General features: G+C 39.7%; 1 protein-coding gene across 7 annotated transcripts in view; it reads left to right on the top strand.

Moving 5' to 3' along the window:
• Window positions 1-12,125, top strand: part of Atrnl1 (attractin like 1) — a 590,535-nt gene that overhangs the window by 42,552 nt on the left and 535,858 nt on the right. For all 7 annotated transcript variants that reach the window (XM_028880975.1, XM_037205779.1, XM_037205772.1 and 4 more), the window contains exons 6-7: window positions 3,580-3,754; window positions 7,608-7,695. In XM_028880975.1, the coding sequence (XP_028736808.1) occupies window positions 3,580-3,754; window positions 7,608-7,695 (263 nt within the window). The remainder of the gene's footprint in view (window positions 1-3,579; window positions 3,755-7,607; window positions 7,696-12,125) is intronic.

The raw sequence follows: 12,125 nt of genomic DNA, 5'->3' as shown, positions 1-12,125 counted from the left end.
CCTTGTTTAAGCCCCCATTACACCCCCAAATTCAGGACAGTGGAAATCGCTGATTTCTGCTAGAAAAAAAGCACTTTCATTGTAATGACACCATTTTCCTAAATTGTAAGTACCATATACTTAGAAAAGTCTAGAATGATGATTAGTAGTCATACAATTCATTGTTTGGGAAGTTAAATATTGTCAGAATACATTGAGGTTATTCCAAATACATGGAAACAGACAATAGGGCTTTAGTGATTGCTTTCACCAGCCTGGTACATATGCAGAGTATTTTGGCTACTGTAACAAAAGCTTTTCAGTGGAATCAGAGGGAGTTCTCTTCAAAGCTGTTTTCTTGTCTTGTTTTTCTCTTTTTGGAGAATTTCAGATTTCAGTATACATCTTAAATCATAAGTGGAAGAAAAACCGTGGTTATAGTGAAACAATTTAGGTAAGCTAAAGTGATGTAAGAAAGGCACTATAAGAGTTAATTTTACTTTCAACATGTGGCCAATTATTTAGTTTGAACAAAACAGTATATCTAACATATTAAATGTAGGCGTAATTTTGGAGATATTGTAAGTTTAGTTCTAGATGGTTGCAATGAAATAAATATTGTAATATAGTAAGTTATGTGTATTTTTCTAGTTTTCCAGGGAACATGATTATGTTTATACAAAAGTATATGAATATACAATTATACTTCTAAATGTACAATAACATTATTATAAACATGTACATATCTTAAAAACATTTTGTTGCTGTAAGATAATAATAGTCACTTAAGCTGTTACTGAATCTCTTTTGCTGGTGGAGGGTTTTTACTAGTTTGATGGCTCCCATCATTGGTAAAGGCTGCAGTAGCTGTGGTCATTTCTCTTTTCTTTTTTCAAAGTTTATTTATTTATTACACATACAGTGTTCTGCCTGCATGTATGCCTGTAGGCCAGAAGATGGCTCCAGATCTTATTACAGGTGATTATGAGCCACCATGTGGTTGCTGGGAATTGAACCCAAAACCTCTGGAAGAGCAGCCAGTGCTCTTTTTTGTTTGTTTGTTTTTTGTTTTGTTTTTAGAGACAGGTTTTCTCTGTGTAGCCTTGGCGCCTTTCCCGGAACTCTTTCTGTAGAACTCTCTCTGGCCTGGAACTCACAGAGATCGCTTGCCTCTGCCTCCCAAGTGCTGGTATTAAAGGCATGCACCACCATTGCCCGTGTGGTCATCTTAAAGGGAGAGGTCAGTGAAGTTTGCAGGATCAATTTCATTGATGTGATACTGGTTGATAACGTTTTATCTGAACAGAACGTCTTTCAAAATTGAAGTCCATCCTCTCACACCTCTTTACTAGCCAAGCGATATTCTAAATTTGTCATTCTAAAGTGTCTACAGCATCTTGATCAGTGAATTTCATCTTAGGAATCCCTTTTTTTTGCTCATCACAAGAAGTAACTCTTGATCTGTTAAAATTTTATTGTGAGAAACAGTGTTTCAGCTCTGCCTCCACACTTCACTTCTGGTTCCTCCACTGTGCCCACTAGGTCAGCAGTTTCCTCTTTTCCTGTAGGTGGAGCACTTAAAAGCATCCAGGGACTGATAATGTCTCCTTTAAATTCCAACGAATGCTGGCGTTTTGCCCTTCTTTGTAACCTCAGGTCCTCTTGCTGACATCAGAATGTCGGCGAACCCTCCAGAGCACCCCAGAGTCTAGCTTGCTGCAGTCTGCATTCGCCCTGCCGTGTGCTTTGTGGAACTGGCTTCTTCCCTTACTCCTTTAAAGCAGAAACCTCTGCTCCCTCAGAACTTTGCTTCTTTCCTTCCTTCCTTCTCTCAGCTTTCAGAGAATTGAGCAGAACGAAAACTTGACTGTGGTCTGCACTATGCTTCTGGATTAGGTCTGGGTTTAAAGGAATGTTGTGAATGGTTTGATCTTCCATTCAGACCCTCAAAACGTGAGGGCATTAGTAGTGAGGGCATTTCACCTCTTCTCATTCATTTTCTCTGGAGTAGCACTTTCCATTTCCTTTAAGAAATTTTGTTTTGCATTAACGACATGGCCATTGATATAAGAAGGCAGCATCTGCTTTTTATTAAGTGAAAGGTACTGGACTTCCCCCTTCATCTCAGTGTTTAGAAACCATTGTAGCTATTAGTTCGCTTCATTTAAATAGTGCTTTGTCTCCAGTGATAAGGAGATTTAGGAGAGAGAGAGACTGGGAATGGCCAGTTCCTGAAGCAGCCAGAACACACGTTTATCGGTAGGTTTGTTGTTTTACATAGGTGTGGGTGGGTGACTGCAAGTGTTTTTTGTGGTAACATGATTGTAAGTTGTCACGACACTCAGTACTGATGGCAGGTCTTGGAGGATGAAAAACAGACAAGACACAAAGAGACACACTGCTCAGAAAACAGCAGATTGTAGCCCTGGTTCAGCTGGTGTGGCTGTAGGCCTCTGCTTGTGACAAATACATCTGCAAAATGCAGTAACAGGAAGTGCAGTGACGCCCGGCGTGCCTGGGATAGAGACGATGCTGCTTGATAAGTGCATCCAGATGTGACTTGTCATGGAATGCGAGAAGGGCTGGAGCATAAGGAGTTCCTTCTGTGACTCAAGTTTCAGATCAGCCTCATCTGCATCTTATGGTGCGGAGACCCAGACTGAGCAGCCATGCATGAGACACGTTAACTAATCATGGTTTTCATTTTATGGAATTTTTTTATTGTTTTAAAATAGTTTTTATTTTAATGTACTTTATTTTCTTTGTTGAAATATGAGCCTACCTACTGAAGCCAGTTTGGGTCTTAATAATGTGACTCTTATTTTCACATCTGTTTAATAGTTTATAATTTATAAATGCTTTATATACTATTTTGTGAAATATTAAAAACTTGTAATAGCATTTGTGAGTCGATTGTTATTTTCACTTTATATATGAAAGCTTGATGATGAGCAAGGTAAACACATTTGTTCAAAGTGACAGACATTATTGACAGAACTAGAATTTAAGAATGTTGCTTTCCATCTTAATATCATAGTAGCATACTAAAGTAAATAAGAAATTTTGTGTTATTTAAGAATTTTTTGTGGATTATGATGCTCATTAGGACATGTTAAGATATTTCCCTTGTTAAGAATTTATTTGCAAGTTATATTTCAGACTTTTTTTTTTTTTTTTTTTTTGAGACAGGGTTTCTCTGTGTAGTTTTGGTGCCTGTCCTGGATCTCGCTCTGTAGACCAGGCTGGCCTTGAACTCACAGAGATCCACTTAACTCTGCTTCCAGAGTGCTGGGATTAAAGGCGTGTGTCACTGCAGCCCGGCTTCAGACTCTTTTTTAATGAGGGAAGATTTTGGGACCAAATTCTTACTATGCATCTCAGGCTGAGCTTGCTCATTAGCCCTTAAGATTTCTATCTCCCTCAGCTTCTTGAGTGATGGCTCTAAGGTGTGCACCACCAAGCAGGGTCAGACTCTTATATACACTACATTTCTAATATGGTGGACACTAGGCTCTTGAATTCTCCTATCCGTGTAATCTGTTTCTGTAATCTGCCATCTTTGTTTAACCCAGTGTGTTGTTGTGGTTATTTTTTAAATAGGTCCGGATTGTTCTCTGAATGTTCCTTCTACTGAGTCTTACTGGATTTTGCCAAATGTTAAACCCTTCAGCCCCTCTGTAGGTCGGGCTTCACATAAAGCAGTTTTACATGGGAAATTTATGTGGGTGATTGGAGGATACACCTTTAACTACAGTTCTTTTCAAATGGTTCTGAAGTAAGTATTTCTTTTTAGATTTTATAATAAACTGTTTTATTGTCCAAATATACAAATGGCTATTTTTGTAGTAGTACATACTTGCTAAAATTGTACAGATTTGACAATATATGCAATCATTTTGTGCAAAGTCAATATTGTTTTATTTTAAATTTTTATTTCCTGTCTAGAGTGTTTTAAATAAATTTAATATAAAGGTAGGCTGTGCCTATGTTGGCAGAATGAATCCTGCTACCTTTTCATTTTTAGAATAAATTATAATTGTGTATATAAAATAATTTTTTCCTGTAAACTTTAATAACCTGAATGCTTTTTTAGTACATGCTTTGGTTGCTTTGGGAGGATAATAGTAACAGCATTATGAACTCGGTCATTTCACTGTGGCCAGGAGTTGTGTCCTCTGTGTGGTTGGATGGGTGGTAATGGGAACCAAGGAGTGGGGAGCAGCCTTATCTGATTTCTTCTTCAGCATGATAACGTTTGGAAGAATCATTTGATTACCAGTGTTGTTTTTAGGAGTGATAGTCTTAATTTGTAATTGCTAATGTAATGTGGGTCTGCAGTCAGAACTGGTCCTAGGTAGTATACTGGGTTATACTCCAGTGAACTGTCGGTCTGAGACACAGATGTCTGGACACCGAGTTGCATTTGAATTTCAGTTAGCAGTTTTTAGTGTAAGAATTCCCTTTGTTCAGCCAGGTTTAGTGGCTGTTATTTACTGAACTAGATAACTAGCTGGTGCCTGTACTACCCAGGGAATGATTCTGCCTTCCCCAGGAGCAATTCATTGCTGCTGTCCCCTCAGGAAGGGCTGGGGCCTCCTGTGGCCTCCCCTCCACAGTGAAGGTGTGTCCTGTATTATACATCTCATTGTGTTCAAGCGTTGCCGAGTCAGACCTGCACTTATACTGCTTGTTCACATTAACTAGGCATTCTCTATTTTACCTGGTAATTCTATCCCTTCAGTGTATTGGACTTGTTAATTGTGACGACTTAAAAAATTGTGAGATAAGAAGTTTGCTTTAGACCTATAATTAGTTATTTCTAGAATTAAAGTATAAAATAAAATAAATTCTGGAGGGGCCAAAGAAGTGGCCCAGTGGTTAAGAGCACTTGCTGCTCTTGCGGAAGGTTTTGGTTTGTCTCCCAGCACCCACACAGTTGCTCACAGACATTTGTACCTGAAGTTCTAGGTGATCCAGCACCCTTGAAGACTATCAGTCTGTGTAACAAATTTTTGTCCTTGTGAAGATCATGAGGGAAGGCTGGCAATGGACAAGAAACACACATATCAACAAACACTAAGTTGTAACATGTAGATAGACAGACAGACAGGCTGCTGGGGGTCAAATTAGAATGTGACCAAAGGGTGGGGAGCTGGCGGTGGTTAAGTCAAGCTCAGCTGCAAAGACAGTTGAAAACTGAGCAAAGACCTGAGGAAGGAAGTTGGCAATGGTGCTGAAGTCGTGTGGGCACAGAAAGGAGAGTGTGGCTAGAGTTTCCCTGCCTGGCCCACAGTCAGGACAAATCTCTACCACCCGCCAGTCCCACAGCCGCTCAGACCCAACCAAGTAAACACAGAGACTTATATTGCTTACAAACTGTATGGCCGTGGCAGGCTTCTTGCTAACTGTTCTTATATCTTAAATTAACCCATTTCCATAAATCTATACCTTGCCACGTGGCTTGTGGCTTACCGGCATCTTCACATGCTTGTCATGGCGACGGCTGGCAGTGACTCCCTCCACCTTCCTGTTCTTTCTTTTCTCCTCTCTGTTAGTCCCGCCTATACTTCCTGCCTAGCCACTGGCCAATCAGTGTTTTATTTATTGACCAATCAGAGTAATTTGACATACAGACCGTCCCACAGCAGGAGAGGAAGCAGAGCCTTCACATGCGAGTTTCCTGAAGTGTTTGAGTAGCAACAGAGAGGCTGTGTGATTTGTTACGAGGTCATGGAAGGAGAGAGTGAAGTCAGAGGGAGAGGAGGAGGAGACATGTGGAGGAATGGAGAGGAATCTCAGTGTTCCAGCTCCGTGGAGTGAGCCGTCAACTTTACAGCCCTGAGTTACACTCAGACCATTTGACTCAGAGCACAGGGGCTGGGAAGAAGAGTCGGAAGGGATTCAGTTAGAATGAAACTGTACAGGGAGCGGGTTTGCTACAGAAAAGAGCAAGAGCCGAGCCCCAGCAGCCATATTGCTCGAAGGTTGGGAGGGAGAAGAGAGCCCAGCATCAGTTTGAACAGGAGTGACCAGGGCTGGAGGGGGCCCCAGTGCGGTGTCTTCAGAGGGAAGCGGGTACAAGAACGTAAGCACCACCCACATCAAACGTTAGCCATTAACCAAGCCAAAGGGCGGGAAAGTGGCCAGGATTTGTTGTGAAGATGTTGACCTTAGAAGCGGCGTGTGGGGTAGATGGTTAGAAAGCTCTCTGGAGTTAGTGTAGGAGAGACAGGTGGTGGAGAAGCCGAGTGCTGGCCTGAGGGAAGAGAGGTCACAGTGCTTTTGTTTTAAATCTTCTTACAGACAAGTGTGCTGATCAGGTAAGACAAAAGGAACACACACACACACACACACACACACATACACACACACACACATCAGGGAAGATGGGGAGTTGGAGCGTTGTGGGATCTAGAGCACAGGAATGTGGAATGCGTCTGGAGCAGCGGTCCCTAGAGGGCCACTGGACTTTGGAAAGCAGCAGTGCACTTCTGGGGTGCTGCTGCTTGTGTGCTTTGCCAGGTTAATGCCCAGTGTGGGGTGCCATGCTGTTCCACCTGGAGTCTGAGTGCTAAGCGCTTTAGGGGCACAGTTTAGAACGTCAGTGTTCACGTGCAATGGACTTCTGAAAACCATTGTTTTGTGTCACACAATGCAATACTATAGCTTACTTTACAAAAACCTTGACTACTGGATTTACCCTGCACAGTTTAAAAGGATTATTAGCAAGCAGGTTATATTTATGCATAGGAAATATGTAATTCTTGATGAACTGATTTTTTCCAAGATAAATTCGTATAGAGGATAAGCATAAATATTAAAAGCAGATGACTACTGTAAAAAGTCATTTTGTAAAAAGTCATAAAAGAGGGAATTTTCATCTATTTCTGAGAAAAGCTGGATTTTATTTTAATTTGAAAGTGAAGAACTCATTAGTTTTAATTTCATTGCAATTAAATGCAATTAGACTAATTCTAGCAATGAATTCTCTACTAAATTCATGTATCTGTTTCAATTTTTTGAAATTTAGAGTTTTAAATTTTATGTTTATGAGTATTTTGCATGCGTGTGTGTGCATGCGTGTGCATGTGTGTGTGTGTGTGTGTGTGTGTGTGTGTGTGTACTGCATGTGTGCCTGGTGCTTGTGGAGGTCAGAACAGGGCATTACATTCCCTGGAACTGGAGTTACAGATGATCTTCTGCCAGAACAAGTACTCTTAGCCACTGAGATGTCTCTTGAGTCCTGTATATTGTATGATGAAATAATTGAATCTTAACAGTAGATATTTTTCGACTGGAACTTTATTAAATTTTTTTTTTTTTTTTTTTTTTTTTTGAGACAGGGTTTCTCTGTGTAGCTTTGCGCCTTTCCTGGAACTCACTTGGTAGCCCAGGCTGGCCTCGAACTCACAGAGATCCGCCTGCCTCTGCCTCCCGAGTGCTGGGATTAAAGGCGTGCGCCACCACCGCCCGGCTCTAAAAATTTTTTACATGGTCCATGAAATTGTTAGTTGTACTTCCTTTTGAATTTAAAGAGAATTTAGATTCAACTGAAGAAACGCACACAGAAATTAAAGAACTGAAAAGGAATTTTAGCTTACCAATAGAGTTTATTTTCTTGTTTGTAGTTACAATTTGGAAAGCAGTATATGGAATGTAGGAGCTGTATCAAGGGGACCTCTCCAAAGATATGGACATTCTCTTGCTTTATATCAGGTAAGTCTCCTGTAGCATGAATTTTAAAAGGTCTTATTAATACGTTCACGCTTAATCCAGCCTGAGCAAGCAGGCGGATCTGTGAGGGCAGCTGGGCTAAAGTGAGCCAGAAAGCGCAAAACTACAGAGAAACCCTGTCTCGAAAAACCAAAAGTCTTATTAAAAAAAACTGAGAGTGTGAACGCTGGAAGATCAGAGAACCAGAACAAGCCACAGCTACCTCACCTCACCGTATCTTCAGCTGGTCTTGTTTCCTCAGACTGGAAACCTCTGTGTCCTCATATCCGAATGACTCTCAGCTGAACTGTGCTGCTCAAAACCTAAAAGCTTAACCAGCCAAATGCTTGGCCAGCCAAATGCTTCTAGTTTCTGTTCTTCGCCTTATATATCTTTCTGCTTTCTGCCATCATTTCTTGGGATTAAAGGCTCACTTCTTGGGATTAAAGGCATGTGTCACCATGCCTGGATGTTTCCAATGTGGCCTTGAACTCACAGAGATACAGAGGGATTTCTACCTCTGGAATGCTAGGATTAAAGGTGTGAGTGCCACCATTGCCTATCCTCTATGTTTAATATTGTGGCTGTCTGTCTCTGACCCCAGATAAGTTTATTAGGGTGCACAATATTTCAGGGAACACAGTACCACCTCAGTCTCCTGCTTAAAAAAATTTGGTTATTTCTAAGAATTTATGTTAGAAAAATATGTTCATAGGTGTGCCGATGTAATGTCTGGGTCTTCAGTTTGGTTCCATTGGTCCACATGTCAGTTTTTATGCCAGTACCAAGCTGTTTTTATTACTATAGCTCTATAGTAGAGCTTGAAGTCAGGGTTTGTGATGCCTCCAGAGGTTGTTTTATTGTACAGGAGCAGAGTGGGAGAATCAGGAGGGAGATACCACGATGAATGAAGATCCCAGGGGAATAGTGTTTATTTCAAACACTTAAGGAGAATAGTAGATTATAAAGCTTACAGTATGGAGAGCTGGTGGACTAACATTTTATAGCATTGTTTTGTGTTGAGCATGTACAGCGAGGAAGATTGAGGGCTTTAGGTGGGGTGGGGGTTCCCATTTTTTGTTTTTTTTTTCAGTCAGGGCTTTGCTAAGTATCCCACGCTGGCCTTGAACTGGCTGTTGGCCTCAAGTTTGTGGTTCTACTTAGTCTCTTGGGTTCTGGGGTTTTGCATGCCTAGCTATTATACCAGTCACAAAAGTTGTGGTAAAGTATACACCAATTTATTGTTTGAGTGATATTTAAGTTTATAGCTGAGTGTCGTTAAGTACATTTATATTATTATATAACCACTACCACCATTAGCTTCATCATTTTTCCATCTTGTAAAACTACAGCAGTAACTATTCTTCCCTTCCTCTGACTCCGGGTAACTTGCAGTTTACTTCCTGTCTCTGCATTTGACTAGTGAAGCTATGGGACCTGAGTGGATTCAGACATTTGTTCTTTTTTGACTTGTTTTTCTCAGCATAGTGTTTTCAAGTCTCATTCATGTTGCAGCACAAATAATATCTCCATGTATGTGTACATTAAAACAATCCCATGTGTTAATGGGTGCTTAGATTGTGTCCACCCTTTGGCTACTATGAATGTCTGTTTGACCATCTGCTTTTAGTTCTTTTAGTTGTATTCTTGGAAGCAGAATTGGAGAATCGTGGCAATTCTGTGTTACGGTTTTGGAAACTACTGTACTGTTTTGTGTACTGAAAGTGCCGTTTTACTTTCTGTTAGTGTTTGTGGCTTCCGATTTTGTCTACAGCTTTGCTACAGTGTTTTCTATTTTTAGCTAATAGGCCCTTGGTGATAATAGAGTGTTATTGCTTTATAATTTGTAGTTACCTAACAATTTGTATTGTTGCATAGTTTTTTGTTTTTTGTTTTAGAAACATTGTTTCATTATGTTGCTCTCTCTGGCTTGGAACCTTATAGACTAGGTTGACCTTGAACTCAGAGATCCACCTGCCTCTGCCTTTAGAACTACATAGTTTTATTGGCAACTCGTGTATCTACTTTGAAGATGTGTTTATTCAAGTCTTCTGCCATTTTTACATTGGTTTGTTTTTGCCATTAAAATTTAGGAGTTCTGGGTGTTAAATTAACACTTCACCAGATATATGATTTGTAAATACTTCTCCTTTTCTGTGGTCAATTCATTCTATCAGTAGTGTTGCTCTTTTGTGTGTGGTACTGGAGATTGACCCTAAGGCCTCATGTGTACCAAACAAGTACTCTGTCTCTGACTGCAGCCTCGGGTGGTGAGGGCATTGAACCCCAGTACGCACACATGTGAAGCACAGGTCTAACAGTCACATCCACTCGCAGCCCAAAGTTCCAGCTTTTGTGTAGTTCCAGTTGATTATTTTTTGATTTTGGTGACATGTATAATGAGGCGTTTACCCACCACCCCCACAGTTCCCCAGAGTTTTCTTGAGTGCAATCAGCAGGAACTATTAGATAGAAGGATTTATAGTGGAGAATCTTGTGGAGATAAACAGATAGAAAATAAAGGATAGCCTCGAGAGGGCCTGGAACCTATTCCAACGGGCCCGGACTGTCTCTGGCCCAGGGTTTTTATAGAGACGCCAAGGGGTGGAGCAAAAGACCTCCTCCCCCAGCACAGCCAAGTGCAGACCATCTCAGACACCTGCACTCAGGCCCGTGGTCCTGATCATTCTCTATTCGGACCTACTGGGTAAAGCCACGAGGAACCCGAGAACGGGCTCCCACAGGTCCCCCCTTCTTAATATATAAAAAATAACTATTAATGGCTTACAGCAATCTCCATAGCTGTTACACCTCCCAGTATGGGAGTAGAGGATGATATAGATGGCATTTCTCTTTTGAATTAGGTCCAAGGTGACCACAGCAATCTTAGCTGCCTCAAGCCCTTTCTAAACCAAAAACTCTTAAGGCGACTACAAACTTAAAGAATTTCTTAGCTTCATCATTACCATTAACAGGTTAACATAAATATTGCTATACATAGTCACAATTCTCTCAATCTTACAACTCAAAGCAAACTCTTAACAGAACCATTTGAATTAGCATATATGGTGCTATATAATAGTTAACAATTTTCTCCGTCTTACAACTTTAACTCAGTCATTTGAATTTTCTTGTTAACAGAACATAGGAAAAAGTTCTATGTATTCACCTCAAACTTAAACATTTCCTCAACTCCACAAAACCAGGGTGCATTAATATCAATAGGTTTCTGCGAACATAATTCAATCTCATAACTCCTCCTTTTCTTTATAATTTTTTAAACAAAAACTCAAACCTAGTTAGAGGAACCCAAACTTATACAATTCCTACAAATCCATATTGAAAAGCAATATTTTCAATCTAACCATTAACACTTTGAAAACTTTTAGCAAAACATCCAAAAGCAGTTTCTTAATAAAACTCTTTACACACTTTAAAAGTAGTCTCAATATACCCCATTTGCATTTCTTACTAACAAAACATTACATTAATCCACTCAAACAACAATTTAAATTAAATAGACTAAGAAATACTAACTCTCCCTTTTCTTTATAATTTTAAGCAAAATCTCAAGCCTAGTTAGAAAACCCAAACCTTTCTGTTTAAACAGTTCCATTTGTAACACAAAACCACTTCCATAAGTAATTCCATTTTTACATAAACAGTTCCACAAAACAATTAATAAATCACCAGTTAATAAAGCATGTATGCATACACAAAATTGCATCTTGATTCTAAGTAGAAATACATTTCTTCATTTAAACAGTTCAATTTTTAACCCAATTCCAGAAAACCGTTCCTAGGTCATTACTCAAAACTGTCCCATTGCAATGAAATCTCTATGGTTTATTTCATTTAAGTCTTAAAATTCAAATGATAAATTCTGGTACTAGCCTTCCAAATATGAGAAATCCATAACCAAAATCTTTTTGTAATTTTATCTCATTTTAAGTTCAAAAAGTTCAAACAAGAAATAAATTCTGGTATCAAGCTTTCACTTCCAAATATGAAGAGACGTTTTTCAATCAAAACTTTTTGCAGTTAACAATTTTTGTTCAAACAAGCGTCTCTGCAACTTTTGTTCTCACAGACAGACTTTTTTAGTATAGTAATATTCTAAACTGCACCGTTTTTGCTGTTAGCTCAGGTTTTTCTGTGCTGCGTTTATATTCCATGGATCTCAGCTGCGGATGCCTTGTGCTGGTTCTGGCGTCCGCCATTCTTAGCTTCTTAGCGGCTTCTGGAGCTTTTGAAACCATTCAGACTGCCTACTTTGCAGTCTACTAGGACACTATCTTCTGTGTCTCAGGTTCTTTCATCATATACATTAAGAATAGATTCACACTTAACATTTACACTTTTTTTACAAACTCACATAACATGTGCTTAAGCATAAACTCACTCAACATTTACATATTTTTACAAACTCACAT

This window comes from Peromyscus leucopus, chromosome 1, assembly GCF_004664715.2.
Source record: "Peromyscus leucopus breed LL Stock chromosome 1, UCI_PerLeu_2.1, whole genome shotgun sequence".
Taxonomy (NCBI): domain Eukaryota; kingdom Metazoa; phylum Chordata; class Mammalia; order Rodentia; family Cricetidae; genus Peromyscus; species Peromyscus leucopus.
The sequence above is the reverse complement of the archived record's forward strand: the minus strand, read 5'-3'. Positions and strand labels throughout refer to the sequence as shown.